At 43.3% G+C, this 21,719-nt stretch overlaps 11 protein-coding genes across 11 annotated transcripts; 6 read left to right on the forward strand and 5 right to left on the reverse strand.

Annotated features, from left to right (window-relative positions):
* Positions 1-1,893: 1,893 nt before the first annotated feature.
* Positions 1,894-3,087, reverse strand: C8R40DRAFT_1178745 (uncharacterized protein; the record flags this gene model as incomplete). Its single annotated transcript, XM_046232916.1, has 6 exons — positions 1,894-2,175; positions 2,226-2,375; positions 2,425-2,447; positions 2,499-2,761; positions 2,811-2,867; positions 2,924-3,087. 6 exons carry the CDS (start codon positions 3,085-3,087, stop codon positions 1,894-1,896), a joined length of 939 nt encoding a protein of 312 aa, XP_046078798.1.
* A 1,082-nt stretch (positions 3,088-4,169) lies between these two features.
* C8R40DRAFT_1178746 (uncharacterized protein) lies at positions 4,170-4,498 on the reverse strand (the record flags this gene model as incomplete). Its single annotated transcript, XM_046232917.1, has 2 exons — positions 4,170-4,301; positions 4,352-4,498. The coding sequence occupies 2 exons, from the start codon at positions 4,496-4,498 to the stop codon at positions 4,170-4,172; spliced, it is 279 nt and encodes a 92-aa protein (XP_046078799.1).
* A 588-nt stretch (positions 4,499-5,086) lies between these two features.
* C8R40DRAFT_1178747 (uncharacterized protein) lies at positions 5,087-5,848 on the forward strand (the record flags this gene model as incomplete). The annotated part of the gene is made up of 5 exons (XM_046232918.1): positions 5,087-5,242; positions 5,301-5,369; positions 5,417-5,611; positions 5,669-5,746; positions 5,798-5,848. The coding sequence occupies 5 exons, from the start codon at positions 5,087-5,089 to the stop codon at positions 5,846-5,848; spliced, it is 549 nt and encodes a 182-aa protein (XP_046078800.1).
* A 519-nt stretch (positions 5,849-6,367) lies between these two features.
* On the forward strand, positions 6,368-7,869 carry C8R40DRAFT_1178748 (uncharacterized protein; the record flags this gene model as incomplete). Its single annotated transcript, XM_046232919.1, has 5 exons — positions 6,368-6,829; positions 6,884-7,012; positions 7,067-7,270; positions 7,318-7,775; positions 7,824-7,869. The coding sequence occupies 5 exons, from the start codon at positions 6,368-6,370 to the stop codon at positions 7,867-7,869; spliced, it is 1,299 nt and encodes a 432-aa protein (XP_046078801.1).
* Positions 7,870-10,299: 2,430 nt separating this feature from the next.
* On the forward strand, positions 10,300-11,093 carry C8R40DRAFT_1075394 (uncharacterized protein; the record flags this gene model as incomplete). The annotated part of the gene is made up of 4 exons (XM_046226856.1): positions 10,300-10,477; positions 10,634-10,656; positions 10,692-10,809; positions 11,014-11,093. 4 exons carry the CDS (start codon positions 10,300-10,302, stop codon positions 11,091-11,093), a joined length of 399 nt encoding a protein of 132 aa, XP_046078802.1.
* Positions 11,094-12,350: 1,257 nt separating this feature from the next.
* On the forward strand, positions 12,351-12,864 carry C8R40DRAFT_1063986 (uncharacterized protein; the record flags this gene model as incomplete). The annotated part of the gene is made up of 2 exons (XM_046225551.1): positions 12,351-12,521; positions 12,607-12,864. 2 exons carry the CDS (start codon positions 12,351-12,353, stop codon positions 12,862-12,864), a joined length of 429 nt encoding a protein of 142 aa, XP_046078803.1.
* A 414-nt stretch (positions 12,865-13,278) lies between these two features.
* C8R40DRAFT_1261402 (uncharacterized protein) lies at positions 13,279-14,012 on the reverse strand (the record flags this gene model as incomplete). Its single annotated transcript, XM_046233829.1, has 2 exons — positions 13,766-14,012; positions 13,279-13,713 (listed from the first exon to the last, which is right to left on the reverse strand). Exons 1-2 carry the CDS (start codon positions 13,979-13,981, stop codon positions 13,279-13,281), a joined length of 651 nt encoding a protein of 216 aa, XP_046078804.1. The 5' UTR covers positions 13,982-14,012.
* Positions 14,013-15,213: 1,201 nt separating this feature from the next.
* C8R40DRAFT_917885 (uncharacterized protein) lies at positions 15,214-15,910 on the reverse strand (the record flags this gene model as incomplete). The annotated part of the gene is made up of 2 exons (XM_046236673.1): positions 15,214-15,750; positions 15,820-15,910. Coding segments are annotated over 2 exons (609 nt in total), but the record flags the coding sequence as incomplete, so codon positions are not given.
* A 1,479-nt stretch (positions 15,911-17,389) lies between these two features.
* On the forward strand, positions 17,390-18,085 carry C8R40DRAFT_1137553 (uncharacterized protein). The gene is made up of 2 exons (XM_046229435.1): positions 17,390-17,515; positions 17,564-18,085. The coding sequence occupies exons 1-2, from the start codon at positions 17,473-17,475 to the stop codon at positions 18,079-18,081; spliced, it is 561 nt and encodes a 186-aa protein (XP_046078806.1). The 5' UTR covers positions 17,390-17,472; the 3' UTR covers positions 18,082-18,085.
* Positions 18,086-18,773: 688 nt separating this feature from the next.
* On the reverse strand, positions 18,774-19,972 carry C8R40DRAFT_1063957 (uncharacterized protein; the record flags this gene model as incomplete). Its single annotated transcript, XM_046225550.1, has 4 exons — positions 18,774-19,010; positions 19,062-19,387; positions 19,454-19,544; positions 19,595-19,972. The coding sequence occupies 4 exons, from the start codon at positions 19,970-19,972 to the stop codon at positions 18,774-18,776; spliced, it is 1,032 nt and encodes a 343-aa protein (XP_046078807.1).
* Positions 19,973-20,582: 610 nt separating this feature from the next.
* On the forward strand, positions 20,583-21,599 carry C8R40DRAFT_1178751 (proline-specific peptidase; the record flags this gene model as incomplete). Its single annotated transcript, XM_046232920.1, has 3 exons — positions 20,583-20,687; positions 20,742-21,286; positions 21,347-21,599. 3 exons carry the CDS (start codon positions 20,583-20,585, stop codon positions 21,597-21,599), a joined length of 903 nt encoding a protein of 300 aa, XP_046078808.1.
* Positions 21,600-21,719: the final 120 nt, after the last annotated feature.

A 21,719-nucleotide genomic window follows, 5' to 3' on the forward strand; every position in this document is an offset into this window, starting at 1 on the left:
ATAGGCAAGACATGCTCTGAACACGAGCTTATATCCAGAATATTTTTATCTTCTCTAAGAAGCAGGTTTTTCCTTCTACGAAGCGGCTTTATTCTACGCGCACCTCGTTTTGAATTTTCAAACCCCATACATAGAAAATACTTGTAAAAATGGTCGCGGACTATGATTTATCTTCGCCTTGTGTTAAATTTTTCGCCCGGAAAGAAGCCTCAAATTCGATCAAACTTGACCTTGGACAAAAACACGTCCACAGCTTGACAGAAATGGATTGAAAGGGATCAAAAAGCATGTTCCTAAAACCAGTCGCTCGACCCTGGATTGATAACGCAAGTTTATCCCCTTCCCCTTCGCTTCTCTGTCGATGTATTCCTGAATCCTCTGCCTCTCCAGGCAAAATCTATTTCGACTTTGGATACGTTCGTTCAGCTAGGAGCAATTATACCCAGCGTATACTTGTCCAACCACTTAGATCTTGATCGAATAACAGCCGATCTGATCGCCAGATCTCCATTATAGACTTCGTTAGTTCCTTTTGAGGAAGTGGATGATCAGTGCCACTGAATAACACTGAATGGAAGCCATCAATAAACAGTGAAATTCGAATGCAATTGGAACCATAGATTTGCTCGAATTGAAGATATCCCTTTACAAAAATGACATTGCTGTACCATAGAGATCTGGCTCCCAAAAAACCTCTTCCATTATTATCTAGAAATTCATCTGGGTCCCCAGAGATCATGATGATACCAATTGTTAATCCAGCGTGTTCTAGGTCATGAACATTGTCATACAACCTCATGCTCAAGGTGAGGCCTGAATGAAACTTGAAACATGAAAACAGAGTCATGATTCCTCTTTGATTTCGAACTAGGTCGCAATTGATTTTCCCCATTGGTATCATGGCTGTAGCTTGTCATATTCTCCACGGTCCAACACCCGGCCAACACACAGGCTTATCGCTCCCGAGTCATCGATCAATGGAATGCTCTAACTTGCGCTGTTTAAAGACTCGGAAACTAAAATCCCCACATATTTTCTATATCTACTCCTCTCAACCTATGGTTACCCTCAACCAATACTTCACTTGCACGCGTAATTTTTCGCGAAATCATCCTTGCATTTTATATCACCGACGGTACCTCTACCGACCCACCGCTGCCTTCTCTTGAGCTTTCCAACTTCTTAGAGGATAACGCGGGGACGCTGATCATCATAATGGGACTTGTCTTTTGCTTGTTCCTCGGTTTGGTGCTAATCATCAAAACTATCATCGAGCTGGTAAGTTGAAGTTGCAGTTTTGTACACTCGATCTTTTAATCAAGTCAGTGCAGATTCGTTTAACGTATGCATACGTGGTTGGGGCTGCTCCTTGGGTTAAGGATGATGAGCTTCATAAGGAAGAGCAAGCAGTTGCATCAAATGAATCGGACACTATCCAAACAGGCAGCATCTTCGAAGATAGGGTTGATGAGCAGGAGGTAGAGATGGAACTACTTTGGGAGTGATCATGCACGAACATATGTGATGGAGGAACAGCGGGTATGATAGAGGACACTAAGTAGAATTACGGTGTATTGCCAAACAGGATACTTGCGACTATTAGCAGTGTACGAAAGCCGAATGACATGTTATTCGATCGGTCATGCTCTCATGAATGTAAGGGACGGATGATCAGGCCCCAGGGTCTGCAGACATTGACAAACATCTATTCTTGCAATTACATATACTGACTTCACTGAATTCATTGCCGTTGAACATTCATCGTGTTTGAATAACACCGTGCATCCGCGGTGGATATGCGAAGATTACAAACAACTACTCTAGAAGCAATACTATGGCCCTTGCATCATAGCTATTAAGGCCGAACTGAATCAGTTGACAGATTCCAATGATTCAACTGACGCATACCAGGATTACCTCTCCCAAATTTTCCAGTATTTCTTTGAATTTTGTCTTCTGAAGTGAGTGTCCACCGGGTAACGGGAAAGGGGAAGGAGGTACGGAAGAAGAAGATGCGTAGGAAGATGCGGAGGAAGAGGAAGGTGTGGAGGAAGGAGATCTTAGCATCTTCGAAACATCGTCCACTGACCATTGTGAGGGGAATAACAGCAATAATGCGAAGGTTATACCCATTGCTACGAGAATTATACGGGAAACGGTTACAGTTACGGCGACCTATATACTGTGTCAATAACGTAGTCATGTATACTAGGAATGCACCCTACAAGTCTCGGTAGAGCAACCCACAACTTGCTAGGAACCTTGGCGGGAGTGCCCTTGTCTTCAATCCACAGTAAGATTTGTGTATGCTGCCCACAATTACCATCTCCAGTGGCAATCATTCGACGATGACGTGGCACAGATTCGACATAAGCCTGAGGATGGATTAATGAAGGTTTAACAGAAGCAGCAGTGAACACTCACCAAGGCTGTAACCCACGACTGGTCTAAAGGCGAGGAAATTGGCAAAAAAAATCATGCATTTTTGCCAGACTCACCCGTTCCGTGCTTCAAAGTGTGGATTCTTCGCCCTTGGTTTGCGTCAAATATCACGGCGTATCCCTTTGTTGTACCCATTATCGCTGCATGTCCTTCGTTGATAAAGAGAGTGAGAAGAGGAATATTGGATTTAAGTTCTTGGACTTCTGACGAAGTACTGATTTTCTTGAAGTCTTGAGACGTGTTCCTGAACCAATCCAGACCACTGCGTATATTTGTCGCCACCAATGAAGTCGAGTCCGGTGATTTAGCTGAAGTCCCTCTATAAAAGTCCTGAGCTACTGACTGCCTTTAAGAAGGAGAGAACGTACATTTTCTCGTCTGGACCCCAAATACAAGTGGTTTCCCAAGCATTAATGTCGCATTTCCTACAATACATGATATTACTAGTAGGTCCGCATTGAGTTTAGAGTGTTCCCCTCACCAAAACCCATGGTGATAATATCCAATAAGACATTCATTATCATTTTTGAGGAAATGCACGCCTGTCGCTAGAGTCGGAGGTCGGACAAAATTCTCAGTCTCACCAAATGCAGGGCGTGGCAGGCGGTCTGTATATCGCCATGCTCCGGAACCTATGACTTTCATGAAGAAGCATACAAGCATTCAAGGTAAAAAAGCATACTGTGTTTCTTGAAAAGTAAAATGTCGGCACCCGAACAGACAAGGAGGCGATCACCACTCTCGTTGATTTCCATAACCGCGACAGGTGAAGAGGCTTCGTGTATGACCTCATTTGCTCGTCAATGTGGCCATTTCTACGGTTCACGTTCAGATATAATCAAACCACCGTAAAATGGAACTCACCAAGGTGGGATAAGAACACATAACCACCCCTCCCTCATCACCGATAAATAGGATGTTGTTTTTCCACGCGACAGCAGTGTAGGGGTAGGCGCCTTTGTGTTCCCAAACATTTGACAACCCACATTCTATATCATGAACCCGCACCGTCTTGTCGTCGCTGGCACTGGCCAAATAACGTCCATCGATCGTAAAGGATAATGCATTGACAGTATCAGTCGGCGAGTTTATTACGCCCATCTGGATATAGGAAGGGTTCATTGCTCCAGCAGTCAGTTTCCTGAGGCAAGTAATTGTTGGCTAGTGGAAATGCCTAGAATTTTTTCCTTCCAGACATCCCCGATGAGGGAACACATGTCAAAAACGAGGCGTTGCGGCATAGAAAGGGTTCAGATATCTGTAATCTGTAATTAATCGTCAAAATGAGAATGAACAGGATCCAGAAAAGAATTCTTATCTGATCTCAACATGAGGACCTCTGAGGACTCGTGCCTCGGGAGCGTCAGAGCCCGTGCGATGCTCAGATGGCGCCAGAAATGGAATTCTCTTATTAAATCATGCATGTTAATATGCATGCGCATGCTGTCAGGGTCACAAGCTCTCAAACATTCATGGTCATGTTGAAAATAACTTGAAATAATAAAGCTGGATAAATCAGGTTCTGATCATGATAGATATGGTATACATGCGCCGATGGCGAAAAGTTTTTGGATACAAACATGCAGCAATTATGAGAAATGTATCTGGCGACGCATACTCTCGTACGTCAGGGACAGGGATACCGTGCGCTCCTGATTCACCAGTCTAAGAAGATGAAGACAGACTGAGGACCGCGATGAAGCGGAGGAGTTTCGACAACGTACTAATCACTTCCTAGTTTCTCGCAAACGCAGAAGTTCCGTTTGCAGCAGCCTATTATCCGCCATGGTTTCCTTCAGAGTAACGACCGTTTGCACGTACAGAGCTTTCTGTTTGGCAAGACGCAAACGAAGCTCTGTCTAACAAAAACTTAGAGATATACGCAATAGATCGGTAACAGGATATCTACCTCATCGCGTAGTTTGAGGCGCTTTGCTAAAGCATCAAGCTCGATTCGAAGATTGTCAGCCTCGTCTAAAGCAGCTGCCATTCGCCACTGCAATTGATTTATCTCGGCGTCTTCGCAAGATACACAGCGTACGAGTGAGAAAGACATTATGGGGGAAAAGAGATGGGAGCGTCAGTTCTTATGAGGTCTCTTTGAGCTGGGGACTATGAAACTGTGTGGCACCTTGAGCATATTCGGAAGCGGGCCCATTGAGGTGAAAATGCTTGAAGGAAAGAAGAAGGGAAGAAGAGGATACTGATCCCATTGGACAGATTGAGACAAACGCGCTTGAAGGGGTGAAAGGGATACGCAGTCCCATCGAGGTGAAGATTGACCAACCACGGAGTTTGACTCGGTGGTGGTGACTGGTGAAAGTTGTCGAGGTAAAAAAAATAGATCGGCCCGTATATGATGACGATACTGATAAGCACCGGTCGGCTTTCGACTTGAATACTTACTTTCTTCCCTTTGATCAACCAGTTTAGCCACCTCGTCCTGGTTTCAAACCGGACACAGGTAATGGCGATATTGAATAACCCTTTGAGCTCCTCAAAGCCTCCATTCATGATGCGAGAATGACTCAATTCTGCTCTACAGTCCGGTCCCTTTGAATCTGATGTTGTACCGTACGTCTTTTCTCGCTATAAAAGCTGACTCTTGTTTTTTAGAGCTTGAACTACTCTACCGATTCTTGACATGGAGCCAATCGATGATCTGTCGAGCACAATTACAGCGACCCTACACATATTCGACCAGAAGTACCAAACTCTCTTTGTCAAGCTGAATTCTGCAATCGAAGACCAGGAACGTGTATATATGAACCTTGTGCGCACAGGAAGCCTCGAGCACACTGTATGTCCTCGAATTCAATGCTGCTCCTCTCATTCTAACTGTCTCTCTTGCACAAAAGGCGCAATCATTCTCACTCCAACCCGAAATTCGCGTTCTTCAATTAGTGCTACTAAAGCTCAGGGGACAGGTAGTTCGCAACATCAACGGATTGTTTGTTCACTCAACTCTACCTAGATCATCATTGGCAAGCACTCAGAACCTTTGAGCAATCTTACATTGGTGCTTCCAGATGCGGATGCAACCTGCCGCCTGCTTCACGATGCCCTGGAGGATCTTGCCACTCATATTTTGCAAGCTCGTTACCAGACGAAACCCAAGTTATTCAAGGCGTTAGTATATTGTCAGCGTACACCCTCTCGAGAAACGCAGGTGTGTATCGCTTCAATCTGAATCATGTTTAGCCACTAATATTGTTGTCGTATTCAGGAATATGCCCTTGCGTTTGCACCTCTTCTGGCCCAGACCGCAAAAATTTCAGAGAGACTACAAAAGTTCGAGAAAGAGGTATGTAAACTCCTCCTTCATTAAGCACCATGTTTACTCATTCATGCTTAGGTTTCATTCATGGCAACTATTGCGCGCATTGGAAGTTGTAGGAATAGATAGTATACTATCCCAGCCATGTAAAATCTGATTTTTGCTCACCACTCTTGTAACTGGAAGCTGTCTGTGTAGAATTAAGTGTAAAATACTTTACGATACTCAGAATCAAAGCCCCGTTTCCTTTTTCGGTAACTTTGAATAATCGGCCCGAACGGCGAAAAGATGGCGTAATCTGTCTCGTTTAACTCGAACTCTCTTCCTATCTACCTCTCTAGCTTGTCCTGGTTCTAAACTGGATATAAGCGGTTACAGACCTTCACGAGCCAAATAGGGACTAGTACGACAGACGACAACCCCCCGGATCTTTGCACACACCATCCAGCACCCTAAAACCAAGTTGATTTTTCCGATAATCGTTAAGCGATGTCCAGCAATTTTCGCGCATATCGCGCCTCACGACATGTACATACGTTCAACTTATGCTTCATGAATGAATGATTGATCGATAGCTTGATTCTCCGACAGGAATCTCAGAAAATATCCATTTAACTGCAAGCTCTGCTCAATCATCAAACGAAGACGATGGGGGAACTGTATCATCATTTGCAAAATTCAACCGCAGAGATACTTCGGAAACAAGACCAGGTATTGCAGAAACAAGATCACAAGATAGACAAGGTAGTATCCCACCTTGCGCAGAACACAGAGATACTCGGCCGAATTGGGGAGACGTTGGATATGTTATCCGCAAAGAGCAAACACAAAGGGTCACCGGGTCATCAGGACGAGGGAGATAGTCAGAGACATGGATCCGGAAATAATCAAGGACCCCAGCCCTCAAACGACCGTGACTCTGCGGCAAAACCTAGTGACGGTGGAGCTGCGGGAAGCGCCACGAATCGCAACAACGGCAATGGCAATGGCGAGGATGGGGACGACGAAGGAGATTCAAATGACAATCCCTTCTTCCGTTATGCTAGGAAAAAGCAGCCTGCTCGCTCAGGAGGGGTCAAGCATCGACCTGCTGAAGAACTGAAAATCAAGGTATGTACTTACTTGCATTATGTGTTTCAGCTTATCCAAAGGTCCTCGTTATAGGAAACGATGTGGAAATGGTTGAATGAAATAATGGAAGGCCAGGATCAGCTCAAGGAGACAGTCTCCCAGGACGAGGCTGATGACTTTACACTGCTGTTCAAAACAAATCCTCTTGCACGCCCTTGCTCAGTCGACGATTTTTGATACTGGATCGCGGGTGGTCCCAAATCGGCATGGAACAAGGGTGCTTCATATGTCTTTGTAGAAATTCTTGAGAAGAGGAAGCTGATTACCACACCCAATGTTCAGACTCGTGATGCTATCCGCGAAGCTTTCCTTTTACGACTCAAAACACTTCATGCATCTTGGATGGAAAGACAGAAAATGCTGGAGGACAACAAAAATCCTCGCTCTCTATTTTCCAAAAGGTGGCAGCGGAAAAATACCGTGAGTCACTTTCTATTGCCTAAACACACAAACTCACACCCCAAAAGCTGTTCCATCGTCGAAGGGAGGTCATCATCACCTTCCACTCGCTTGAGTCCTTCCTCTCGTTCTTCGATGAGCTAGGCGTCGCAGGAATGTCCTCTGACGATGAGGATCCTGGCATGAAGAAACCGCAAGTGCAATACATTATCAAGGCGCCGAAATGGCGAAGCGTCGAACTTCTGAATTTACTCAGGTTGTTGGACTACTGCCATCTGGAAGGTCGATGTACCACTGAAGCAACTAGATTCGGTTATACGCGAGGGGCTCCTCCTCGAATTCGCATCCATAAAAACGATCGAAGTTCGAAGACAAAATACGTCTCTGGCCTACCTGCAAACTTTTACGATGCTCAGTGGCTTGAGGAACAGGAACCTGGATGGGCTAAAGGTGGAAGTGGATTTGTTAACGAGTTTGTTTGTCCGCGAAAGCCCATCAAACTCATTTTTCCTGCAGACCTTTTGAAGTGCGTATCATCATTCAGGAAATTAGATCGTATCTCATTTTTGTTTAGGACATTGAAGGACCGAGGATACCCCAGGGCGCAAGGTCCAGAGTGATGCAGGTCTATTGTACAAGTAGATATATTTTTTGTATCAAATGTCAGCGCGTTCGCAGGATTGTCTTTTGCAGGTCTTTTGCTAGAGTATGTGAATATTGACATTTATTCAAAACGAATTCAATTTATTTGCTCTAAACCTTAGACTGACAAGGACTGACAATCGTATGATTATTGATAGTACATAACAGATACATTTCATTATGAATATTTTCTGTGAGTCACCCGGTCCAGTTTGTCGAGGATCTGAATAATCTGAGGGCTACGCCACGAGAGTCTATTGTACACATAAGGGTCCATTTGACATTCTTCATCGCTAGCTTCAAATCCCATAGCCAATAGCAGAAAGATCTGAAGTATAAACCCAACGTAAGACATCACGACAAGGATGTCATGGAATAAGTTAGAACGCACCTTATCGATGTGCACAGTCTTCAAAATATTCCGAAGCCAAAAACAATGAGATGCTTGAATTGTGTTTTGAAATCAGAAAGTCATACCGTGGTGCCTCGATGTCCAACTGTCTCGTCTTCCTTATGAGAACTTCCGTGAATTATATGGGCAGTGTTGGTCGCTTTCTGATGAGGCTCATGAGAGTGCAGCTCAACCAACGGAACACTGATCATACCTCATCCGTAAGTGCTTTGTGTTTGCTTGGATCCATTGCGAGTTGTTTATGATTAGTTTCGCCCTGAGCGAACACGAGTGAGCAAGGTCAAACAGTCTTCTGTGAGCAAATCGTCGTATCGTGGTTGTAGAGAGTTAGGTTCTGGGGATGCGAAGCATGAGCGATTCTCGATATACTTATATTTATTTAGGAATCACAGGAGCGCGATGTGTATCAGTTCCAATCGATGGAACAAAATGAAAAGAAACGATTGAATTGGTTCAGACTCGATATAGTTAGAGGGTCTCGAGTGCTGTGAAGGAAAGCTCAACCTCGCGGCAGCGAGACATCTTCCAGGTCTTGATTCCATAGTTCATAGAATCAGGCAAAACGTTGCGTTGATATCTAAACCAAATGATACAATTCCATTGATCCAGCGGTAAGTGTGAGGGTGTCCAGAGTTTGACATGAGGAGTTGGAGGTCGTAGAGCTTCAGAGAGTCGCGTCTAAGCCCGAGTTGTACTCAAACATGACATGAGGATGTTGATAAATATTTAGGTGCGTCCAGAGTTTGATATGAGGAGTTAGAAGCCGTAGAGCTTCGTAGAGTCGTGTCTATGCTCGAGTTGTACTCGAACATGACATGGTCATGATGGTAATCATCATGATCATAATTATAGGAATGCCACTTATCAGTCATGTGACATTGGCTCCGTCTTAAACATTACTTATTTATCACCGTCAAAAACTTGGTACATAACACTTAGGCCTACAGAGTCAAACTCAGTAGCGACTAAGATCTTAGCTCTATAACGACACCGGAACTTCAGAGGTCCTCGAGAACAATTTCCGCCTGAAGAAAGTTGGAGACATCGAACCAATCAACATGCAGCTTTCAAATTTTCAACTGTGTTGTCGAACGCTAGGAAGGTTTAAGAAGGAGGGCGATATCTGGTAGCGGCGTATTGTCTTGCGAGGTCTAAATCAGAAACTTGCCTCTAAACTTCAGCTCAGGACTAAATCGTCTCATCGCTGATCCCCTCCGAATGTCATGTAGCCTCTTTCCTTGTCCCTGTGAATTGAGTGCGAGAACTGGACCCCTTGATCGATGCCTGCTTGGGGCATACAGCTTTCATTCTGTCCTTTGGCGGAAGATTTGTCAGGCTCTCTTTCCCGTCACAGAGTAATTTTCTGAATTCACAGTCGGCCCTAGGTCTGCAAGCCCGAGTCGTCCAACAAGAGTGATACGAGAACGAGGGACAGCAACATCGTCAGCGACGGTGAGGCAACGAACCGAGTTGGTTGACATAGATCGGATATGAGTATGACGCTTCTTTGGCCTGTCCAAAGTTCAACGTATCCTGCCAGTTCTCGATAATGATCAACGTTCCCGCTCCTTCTTCAGTGCTGCCCGAGCTCGAAGTTTGCGGATGAACCAATCCAACCGCTCGCCTGACCTGTTTTCCACTAGGACTAGCGAAGACACTTACGGATACAGCAGCAGTGAGAAGTCCTTTCCCGACGAAAGCTGCGTGAGCAGGCTCGTGGCCCTGAGCCACCACCGCAGATGAAGCTTACCTTGGGGGTGACTGATGCTGAGAGCGCGTCATCAGTATCCGCTCTTTCAGCGCCTCTGTCTCTGTCCATCGCTCCCGCGCCCTTTTCCCTTCCCCTGTCTTCCCGTCACGCTTCTTTCTCTCCAGCCTCTTGTTGGATCCTCCGTCGCTCTTCAGATCCTACATCTGGCCTCCAAATTAGCTGCCTCATTTCCCAACACTGCCACTAGCGTTGCTCGGCTTTTCTGTTCAACGCTCCTCAAAATACATGACCAGCCAACGATCGCGATCCGCTACACAACTGCGTGCCCTGTACGCTTCACGAAGATCACGCAGCGTATCGTTAGCAGATGGGCCAGGATTTCTTTACGCCTTCGTTGAATACGGTCATCGTTGGAAAATCGGGATGACCAACAGCTACAATCGGCGGAAAGCCGAATGGGATCGTCAGTGCCCATGCCCTGACAGAGTTTGGCTGCCGCCTTTGCGCGTTCCGAGAAGGAGGAGATCCGGTAATCTTTTGAGCACTCTCATCTGAACATGCTCATCCTCTCTTAAGAATCTCTAGCTCACATTCTACTGGAGTTGAAGTGCTTCAAAAGACCTCGCATCCAGTGCACACAATGTATGTATTTCTTCCTTACTTTAACATTATCTCAGAGTTTCTACGATAAGGTGGTAGGCGTCACATCGAGAAATTCATCTTCCTTGGAAAACGGAGACGCATTTGGCGAAGGAAGATTCGGCCAGTGCTTGTGCGTGCTGGATCTTCGTAAAGGTACGTTCATTTTGAATGCTCTCGGATTCGTTAACTTACGACTCTTTGCAGACTTCGATAGTTATAAATATTCACTATGTACACTCATATATACTCTACACGGCATAGCCAGCAGACGTGTCTTCCAAATTTGAGCAAAAGTCATTGATTTGTGGTTCACGAGATATGTCTTTCTTATATATACAATTGTCATCTCACTGACAGTGATTATGCGTAAAGCTCTCGAATTGCCCGCAAACAATCAAGAACTACTGGAGATCTCAAGGCCCATTGAAGATTGTTGATTCAAGCCCTCAAATCATCAACTTCCTTGCTGCTACTGTAGATATAGTAGTTGTGCAAATAAAATCCCGAAGTAATCATTGTTGAAGTCACGTATCCCGACATCATCTACGTCACCCGTCCCGACATCCCGACGCCAACGACATCCGGACGTCCTGATATATCGATGTCGGCGACGTCCCGACATCGGGTCACCATAAGCTGGGCGAGCTTATTTTGAAAAAGCGCATGCTTTGCGCGAGGCTGTTTATATGTGAAAATTCTGAATTATTCCTGGTAGAATATTGGGCCACTATCTATACTAAGCTCTCAATTTTCTTTGTATTTCCTTCAACAGCTTTCAATGGAATAATTTTGGATAAACGGCCCCCGAAAAGATTGAAAAATCGGCTTGCATTTTGTAAAAATAAGATTATGGATATTAATGGTAGGTTTTGCATATAAACTGCACTATATCGGGCCCATAACATGCACTGGCTTTAGGAAAGAATATTCAGAATTTTCGGCGCTCGGTAAGCCGAATAATTTTGTACCAAACCTCACTATAAAATCAACCTTTCGGTCGCGAGAAAATCGGCTCATCCCCGCAGTGTGTCCTGCAACCTCTCTAACAACGAGTTAAGCCTACCGAAGACGACGGAAAATGATCAATGGCGGGAAGGAGAACAATAAACGAATAATTTAGCGCTCAAAGTCGACGTTCCGACTGTCATCCACAGTCAGTTCCTCATAATGTCACTAATTACCACTGTATAATCCACGCTTACCTTCCAGTGATATAGACTCAAGAATAAACACATTCAGTCGGTTTTAGTGGAATTTTTACAGTTTAGTGATATGACCAACTGTCGTTCATTTCTTCGAGACAATCATGCTGATGCTTATATGACAAAAGGGTAAACATGCTATGATGTTCGCATCATGAAAAGCTGGCACATATGAAGGAACCACCGTTTCGAGGCCGTAGTTGACTTGTTACATTCTCCCCCCCACCTTATCCTCAGCCCATCAACGCCTCCATTATCATGTCCGAAATACAAGACTTCCCTACACCGAGTGTAAGTCCAATGACGATCCCTGGATGACTTCACTTGATAATCCCTTGCCCAAATCAGCCCCAACTCGAGTTGGATGAACCTCCACCTCTGCCGCATCCTTCAAATCAAAGGAACAACAAAAGCTTCAGATTCCCCTCCCAATATTTTTGGGATTCCTCATTATCAGTCTTCATATTCTAGTAAGAAATTCATGTGATCATCATGTCGCTGATAATTCACGTTCCGTATATAATAACAGGTGGTCGATCATACAACTATGAGGAGACTAGTGAAACTGCCCGGGTCTGGAAAGTATACCTGGATGAAGCGGAGAATTATGATGATGAGATGTTGCGAGGATTCAAGGACACGATTGACTCGCTTTTGGTTTTTGTGAGTTATAATTTGAGTTTAGCTGTGTGGGGAGCAAAGGCTCCGAATAATTTGACTAACATGTAATATCATGTTTGTGATATAGGCTGCATTATTCTCTGGTGTGGTTACGTCCTTTATCATCGCCACTATTGACTCTCTCCAGCCTGATTATCCTGCAATCACTGCCCTCTTGTTGGTGGAACAGGTTCAGCTCCTTCGAGCCGCTGGTAATCTCACCACAATCAACGCTATCCCCAAATCCAATGTGGATCTTCAAAATGCTTCGCCTAGTTCCAGAGATCTTTGGGTGAATGGTCTATTCTTGGCAAGCTTATCTTTCGCCCTCGCCACTGGACTCTGATCTGTCCTTGTCAAACAATGGCTCCATACAGTGAAATGTCATTCGGAAATGCTCAAGAAAACACATTAATCTGTCAATTCAGATTTCTACTAGCTGAGGGAATACCATGCATAACTATGTAGTTGCATGCAGTTGTATGTTATGCTTGAGATTGTTTGTTCTGGAATGGTCAGTCTCTTCAACTCAAGTTTGACCCTTTTTGTTTTATAATTTGGAGTATACCGCAGTTGATTTCATTACACTCTCATTCAGGGTCTACCTGGGAGAGAGAGAGCTGTGAATGATTTGATGTGAGGTTATAGAATGTGAAATAAAGGTATCTAGGAAGGATATGATGTTGGCAAACAACAACAGCATGACATAGTGGAGTGATACCCTTCTATCTCTTAGATACAGGTTTCTTGTAATGTTGAGTCATATATAATGCTGAAAAGGTGAGCAAACAAAAGCCCCATTACAAGTGCAGAGGCACTCACAGGTTGTGATAGTTTTCTTGTCTTGCCACCATTGAACATTACAACTATGTGGATCATCAAACTCTGACTGAGAGCACCCCAACTGGAATGTTTGCAGCTCGTGCATAGCACATGGAAACTTTCGACTCCAATCAATGCCACTTGTATAATTTACTCTCAAATCAACAAGTTTTGGTCCCAAGGAGGGTCGATTGCTGAATGAAAGTTTCTTTGAATCTAGATGTATGGTAGTGTCAAGACAATGTATAGTTAGCACAGGGTATATTGGTGATGGGGCCATGACCAAAGTTGAAGATGTTGGATTTATTCGAAGATGCAATTCACATATCTCCATAGCATAATCAATTGCTAAAAATTGCACTACTGTTGAGACCTGGATGTAGATTAGCAATACACACGAGTTCATTGAAGAAGTAAGTTCATACATGCTCTGTCATTCGCACTTGCTTATCATCTGGGCTGATTGTTCCAATACCACTTGTGTAACGGCGACTGTCATCTGGATAAACCTTATAAGGCTCCAGGTGATCAATTTGAGCTACAAGAATTGGAAAATTGAGAAATGACGTTTGATTTGGAGGAGAAAAATGTTGCAATAGATCAAATCCAATGAACTGTGATGGTCGGTGAAGAGTATACATTTTCTGGCGAGGGAAAGATGACAAGTGACTGGAGATGGCTGGATTATACCCCAAAAATACACAAAACACTCCGATGCTGGTACAAGTGCAGACAATAGAGACAAAAGCGACTAGCCAGACCACTAGAGACTTGTGATGTTTTGTGGAAGGACCACTACAGTGACCACCTTCCACGCCATTGTGCAATTGGGAGTATTGCCAGTTTAGTGACCCAGGCATTGATTGACTAGAGAGGAGGTGCATTTGGAAAAAGAGATCATTATATATCAGTTGGTTCACCATCAGGGAAGCACATCATTTTTACTTCACTCATTAGCATTCCATCCTTCTAATAATTGTACAGCAATCTACCCTCTTAAGAGAAGATTTGAGAAGATTGAGACGGCAGGTCTGCCATGTCGTGTTCAGACACATGTGCAGAAAAGACCGATCATTCTGTCATTTCCATCATGATGTTGATATAAAGGGCGCCGCTGTTCCTTTAGCCAAAGATATCAGAATTAAATGCTGTTAGTGGAGGATAGCCTCATTTCTTCCTCAAAGCCTCGATGTATTCAGCTGTGTACACCAATCAAGAATCCTTGGACCAGTGTGGAGTAAGAATTACTATAATTATGAAAGGACAATTGCCTACAACTCTCAGATGCTGAATACATCATCAATCAAAGCTCCGGAATATTGCTGTCATACCTATTGTGTCGTTGGTATTTCTGATAGTGATATCTATCGGATTCTAAACCGAAATGCCTGTAAATGTGTTTGATCCCATCTGTCAAATTGCATAGTCCATATGTAGATATAGGGATTATCATCAACTGTGTGTATGGTTCTACTGTCAGTGGATGCGACATATACTGCGGAAATACATACTGAGGATGATGCTCCTTCGCAATATTCCTTGTATGTGACATTTATGTGATATGTCAATCCATAAAGATGTCCACATTGTATCTCCTGATGTGTTTAATCAAACCTTGTTCTGAAGTCAGCTTTATCCCGAATTCATGTATCAACTTGCTGTGTGTATACTTAATTGAACCTACCCACATAGCGTTAAGAGGCTTATATTGGAGTCTCATGGTTGCCAAAATGCCACCATGTTCCATGTGGAACAGGCAGGTCAATCAATCAAAATCCAGAAAACTTTGGGCTAAATCTGAAGTTTGGGTTGAGTTCAGGGTTCAGTAAGCATGTTTGCAGACCACACAGAACTGAGACAATACTGTATCCCTGTACATGACAGTCTATTGACTAAATGCTGGAATGCAATCTATATCTATGTTTCCAGGAACGATAATTCTCGGTAGCTGCTCCAAATATTGAACTCCAATCCCGGCACACTACTGTCTCTCCAATCCGATCTGCCGTAAAATTTTGCTCATGAAAATTACCCCTTTCCAATGAGTCAGCAGCTTCACACATGAATGTCTGGCGAAGATAATTGAAACAATGCTCAAGATGTTCGTGGTCATGCCCACTACTGTCAAAGCTGCTAGGGGCAGTGAAAGCCTCATGAATGCTCTGCAGACAGTGAAGCTGATGGTAATAGGTGAGGACAAAGGTACGCCATTCTGGTCCCAATCGGACCCGTCCAAATCCTTCAGGTAAGTTGACAACAGTATCCCACTCTGCAATATCCTGCGGTTGAGTCCCATTGAAAGCATAGTGTACCGACTCATAGTATGCCATTTGAACTTCCTGAAATTTCGGCAGAGGCATTTTCAAAGGAAAATCATTCCCTATATAGGTAAAGGATTGATTAACACCTGCTTGGGTTGTAGGAAATAATGAGAATGAGCACAAGTGGTTATGTGAATGAGATGTATATTTATGCTAACCTGTTGCTTTCCATACAATAGTAACTGTGCACACAAGATTAATAGCCACAGCACAGACGCAGCACTGTAAAATGAAGCGAAAATGTCGGGATGTCATGTTGAGCGGGAATTTCAGACACAAGTCAGCTCCAGCTTTTATGTCAAACAGCAGGCAATGATTACATCATCACTAATCACATTTCATAACAATTAAGACCCCATCTATCATCCCAATTTTGGAAATCAGCAAATTTTCCTATGCTGAATCTTCTTCTTTATTAATGTTGCAGAAAAATATGATCGCGAATATTTTCGTTATGAAATTTCTGAATGATGATTCATTGATACTGTGATGAAGGTCTCTAAGAATCTGGTGTTTTCCAAGCATGGTAGGGGTCTAGTGCAGACCATTGTGCTACGGGTTTAGGTGGCCAGTTACACCTGCCTGAAATGAGCTTTTATGGCTTCTATGACTCTACTGGGTCTTGAACCAATGAATGCATAATTTCCTTGACATTGTTCGAATGCTGAAATTCTCAATTCATTTACCTGAGAATGACAGCCGATTATCCAAGATGAGGGCATGAATATTGATAAAATGAGTCATGAATTCAGCATGACTCAGGATAGAGCAAAAGCATATGTATGAAGTCATAGATTCCCCAGCATATATTTTTCACAATCTTGTGAATCTAGCCAATGTGCATAGCAAATCAGCTATCATAAATGGTATCAAACTGCAAATAGCTCACCGCTGCTGCTTCATTCGAATCAAGTAGCCGGACATATCACTTAGATTCCGGGTGTGCCTTTGACCAAAACAATGTCAGACAGGATAGGATATGTATGTAAAACATAACATACAGCCCGAACGTTTGCTCTAGTCGAAAGTTGAGTCACTAAGATACATAAAGTTTTGCCAACTGCCTACTTACCTTGGCTTGATGTTCGTCCTCTAAGTCATTCAAAACTGCAGGGCAATCAGGTATGGGTGCTCCTACAATGCTCCGAATTTGAAACATTAAGAAAATGCAGACCAAGGAAAGAGGGAAGATAGATTGAACAAACATATGTCTGTAGGGTTTCTGCTGTGAGTCCATATTGCTGTATATAAATACCTTTTTCAAGAATGTCAACTGTCAACTAATAAGCGCCACTTGTGACTGGCTGCATCAGATCGTTATCTCAGCACCTTTCCATGCTTCTCCCGCAAGCAACAGATAATTCGAAATCTTGAGTTACACATTACTAAAATATGTCCGACTCAGACTGAGCTATCTATTTGGTCCACATAGAACATAATTGGAATCAAATCCACATACGGGCTTAGTTGACAGATTCCACATACAGGGAAGTTGACAGATAGAACCAAAGCCCAATACATATGTGAACAATGCATGCAATTGGTTCAATGACTTGATGTGATGTGAAGTCCACCTTCTGAGTCAACAAGTTCCACTTCTCCATCAGAAGATGTACCATACGACATGTCTCACAACGTCAACAAATCTTACTACACTGTTGATATTGATTGAGAAATCCAGGGTATAATAAGCCCACATCTTCATCAATTGCATGTATACACCGTGAATGGCTCTGCTATCGACCTACACAAAGTCAGGCTTCAGACTGACATCTTTTATTGCACTCGTATTATTTGCTTTTGCAACTGGAATGATAATAACATGGAAGAAACATAATTTTACTCATCCATACAGTAAGTAAACATTGAAGTCTGTGACAAATACTCAATCATGATTTACAGCCAAAAAACTCACATTTTCAGTATCCTTTGGCAATCCTGTGGTTCATTGGATCGGTGAAACTGTTCATTATCGATTAGATCATACAGAAGAAAGTGACGTGCAATGGAGAAAGCTTCTTCCAAATGGTGGCCATTTGATTCACATCCAAGAAAGCAAAGATGCGGAGCTTCAGACATTTACAGTTACACTCTTCCATCAGCTTGATTGCCTTGATATTCTCCGTAGAGAGTATCTACAGTTGTATCAGGGAGCCTATACTGGAAATTCTGAACAAAGGTTCACTGATGACTACCTGGCAAGAAAAGATACCGGAGGACTGGTACAGCACTGTTTTCATTATTTGAGGCAGTCTATCCTATGCAATATAGACTCTGGCTTAGAGTCAACAGAAGATGCAGATGGGCTTGTGACTAGGGGATATGATACTATTTGCAGGGATTGGACAAAGTTATATGAGGAGGCAGAGAGAAATTTCGAGGATTACCGTGATTCCATGCCTGAACCACATACTGTGTAATGAGATCTTGTATCATTTCAATCTATTAAGTCATTGGTGACCACTGGCAGAGAACCAGATTGCATGATATGTCACCGAGGGAGGGTCACAGATGTGCAAAGGCTCTCACAAAATTCTTGGTAATAATTCCACACTGTAAATGACCCTCCTTTGTCATGTACTCAGGCTGCAAATTTTTTGATGCTAGCGCTGTGGTCCCAACCTGGATCAGGTATCATTGAGGGCCCTCTCACTATAGAGTCGGAAGCCACCGGATGGGCAAAAATGGAGGTGTCCGTATAGTTGGTGAGTCTTTGATTGAAATTTTCTTGGATATTTCATAGGAGTGAGAAAAAAAAAAGACCGACATTCCAAATGCATGTCTGTGTTTGTGTTCCATTAGCTTCGAGTATCTACATTGATGATATACATGAAGATGATCTGTTTGGATTTAGTCTGATTTTTTTCTCACAGTTCTCACAGGGCAGATGTCATTAACAAATTTCAGAACTGCAAATTGGTTGTTGCAAGACAAGTGGGGCAATACTGACTAGAGAGAGAGAAATCCCATCATTTCTATATTTGCAGAGCCCACAATGTCACAACCACCTCCTCATTTATTATTTCAGCAAGTTTGGGTGGCCTACAATCTCTGCAAGAGACTCAGACTACAAGTGAAATATAAATGGTACCAATTAATGCCGGACCTCCTATTACACAATTTCAGTGGTAAGAGTTGTGTCCGAATTTGGAACACTGGGGTGATGGCTGATTGCATTCGGCATGCTAGTATCATCTCTAGATGCACATGCAAACTGTATTTGTGCCATTGGGACCTTATCTTTCAATGTACCCAAACCTTCACTGGCTGATGTGATCTCCAGAGCTGTTGAGGTTGACCATGCCTTGCCTTGGGAGACACGGACTATGATCAAAAATGGAGCTATAACCTTGAAGCAGATAGTTAGGTGTGATATTAGTGATAGGCAACTTGACATCACCTGAACTTGGCTCAATGCCTGAAAGGCTATATTTTCCACAGAGCTTCCCAATGCAAAAGGTACAATGAAGAACAGACTGAATGCTGCATAGAGTCCCGCAGATTCCACCAGCATGGCCATGACACTTGTATAGTCACGCTGCGATACAGAGAGTCCAAAGTTTGTTTTGAGACGATATCTGTATACAACCAGACGGCCAACAATCATGATAGTTAACATTAAATTGAGGGCTAAGGAAATGCTACTGTCGATGATGGTGAAATTGGCTGAAGAGGGTAGGAAGGGTGAGGTTGTTGACACCTGAAGAAGATACATAATTCCACTTCCTAAGTATATGCAATTGAAGGATGTAAGCAATTAGCAGAATTAACAGAAAAAGAGATAAAACATACCAACAGATCCCATCATCACCACAGCTGGAAATCCCATAATCACCCACAATGGGAACCTGCAGGTGCTGTATATAACTGCACATCTCCACAACTGACTCGATATCAGGTGATGAAAATAATGAAAATCACAAAGTACCTCACCAGAAGTGCATCAGAGAACCAATTAGACAGTACATAAACTATATTTCCAAGCATATCCACTGGAATATAGAAGAAGGCAAGCTCATAAGCACCTGGACCACCTGGATAGTCTCGATTGTTGATGAAAGCTAGCTGAGTAAAGCGGGCAGAGGAAGCTTGGAAGAGGGTTGCAAAAATGAATTGAACTGTGATGTAAACTAGGAAGATAGCATGAGCTTGACGGTTCCACCTATCCAGTCGGGATAAGAGAAGGTAAAATGCCAGAACATATAGAGTGAGAACTGCTCCATAGCCCACAGCAGTGATGAGAGCACCTTGAAGCCACATCTTTTCAGCAAAAAGCTGGCTTCCAGTCCCATTTGGGGTATAGTCAGCCATAACTCGAGATGGGCTGATAACGAGAACCAGAGTATATAAATCATAATTGTCTTGGCAATGGCGTAAATGAGATATTAGGGAAAATGTAGGGACATGTGAGAATTTGACAGGTACTTCCCGCTCACATTGTTCGGACTTGTGACATCGACCAATTCAATTGTTTCTATGATTTTGGGATGGGGCGAGATATGTATCTTGCAGATAAGACTAATCATTCTTCTAGTCCTGATCTGTACAGGGCTTCTGACTGATTCCATGTGGCTCTATTCAGACACTGCCCAATTATTTATCAGAGAATATCAAAGATCCGGGCTTCAAGGACAATGATTTGTACCCAGCGCATCCGCTTATAATTGCTCATGACAACTGAATAAGCTCAAAAGTAGTTACAAACACAACAACATGCCATGTCAAACCTGACATTGTCACCATGTGGGCAGTTAGATGAGTATGGAAACAATTATCAGAAGGGGCGGGAGGTATTACCGAGAAGTCAGAAGTACCGGTATCACCGGTCAATAGCGGTGCTCAATCAACATCATGATCTGAAATATTGGTTACTTAAGTGCAACCGCTGCTACCTGATCCCAACCCCCAAAAGCATAGCAGCATGTCATTCATCACAGGCACCACAGATTTTCATTATGCGGGCGAGATATTCAAGACTTGGTACAAGGTTGTAGGAAGCTTGGATAGTACTCAGCGCCCGCTGATTGTGAGCACTGATTCAAAATCTGTATTGATATGTAAACCTGATTTTTCACCATAGGCCTTACATGGAGGGCCTGGAATGTCACATGACTACATTCTACCTCATTCAAGATTGCATGAGCTCTATGGGATTCCAGTGATCTTCTATGATCAAATTGGAATAGGGAAATCAACACACCTTCCAAATAAGCCCAAGGAGTTCTGGACTTCCGAGCTTTTTATGGATGAGCTAGAGAATCTGCTCCAATCACTTGGTGTCTCAAGTGATTTTGACCTTTTGGGGTGTTCTTGGGGTGGAATGCTTGGAGTTGAGTGGGCAGCTAAACGTCATCCTAAAGGACTGAAACGACTTCTCCTGATTGGAACACCAGCCTCAATGGAGTTATGGGTAGAGTCTCAGAACAAGTTGTTGCAGGGTCTGGACAAGGATGTCCATGAGGCACTTACAAAGCATGAGCAAGCTGGGACTACCCATGATCCAGAATATGAGGCTGGTATGGGATTGTTCTACAAGAAACATGCCAATCGTCTGGAAACCTGGCCTGAAGAACTTCTAAAATCTGTTGCAAGTACAGCGGAGGACCCCACAGTGTATCATACAATGTTTGTTTCAATTTCTTTAATACTTCAAGAAGCTCATTGATCATCATTTCATTGGTGTAGGAATGGCCCCTCTGAATTTTGTATCACCGGTTCTATCAAAACCTGGTCGGTTATTGACTTGCTGGAGAGCGTTGACTATACAACCCTTATTACAAACTCGGAGTATGATATGGCACAGGACATCACCATCCTGCCATTCTTTAAGCGCCTTGCAAAGGTTAAATGGGTCAAATTCCATAATGCAAGCCACCACCCATTTTGGGAAATTCCCGAAGAGTATTTGAAAGTTGTAGGGGAATTTTTAACTATGTAAACAGAAAAACACAGCTATATTCAAGTAGAGATTATTTACAATGTTCTTAAGACTTTCTGAATGAACAAACTAGTGTGAAAATTGAGTGGGAAATGCTTTTGGACTAAAATTGCGAAGTTG

Source organism: Lentinula edodes (genome assembly GCF_021015755.1).
Source record: "Lentinula edodes strain Le(Bin) 0899 ss11 chromosome Unknown C8R40scaffold_96, whole genome shotgun sequence".
Classification (NCBI taxonomy): Eukaryota; Fungi; Basidiomycota; class Agaricomycetes; order Agaricales; family Omphalotaceae; genus Lentinula; species Lentinula edodes.

Bases quoted from the DNA above. Each gene is read 5' to 3' on its own strand.
- C8R40DRAFT_1137553 (XM_046229435.1), top strand. From the start codon at position 17,473: ATGATAATAACATGGAAGAAACATAATTTTACTCATCCATACA. The intron at 17,516-17,563 runs GTAAGTAAACAT...CATGATTTACAG, and splicing joins TAATTTTACTCATCCATACA to CCAAAAAACTCACATTTTCA.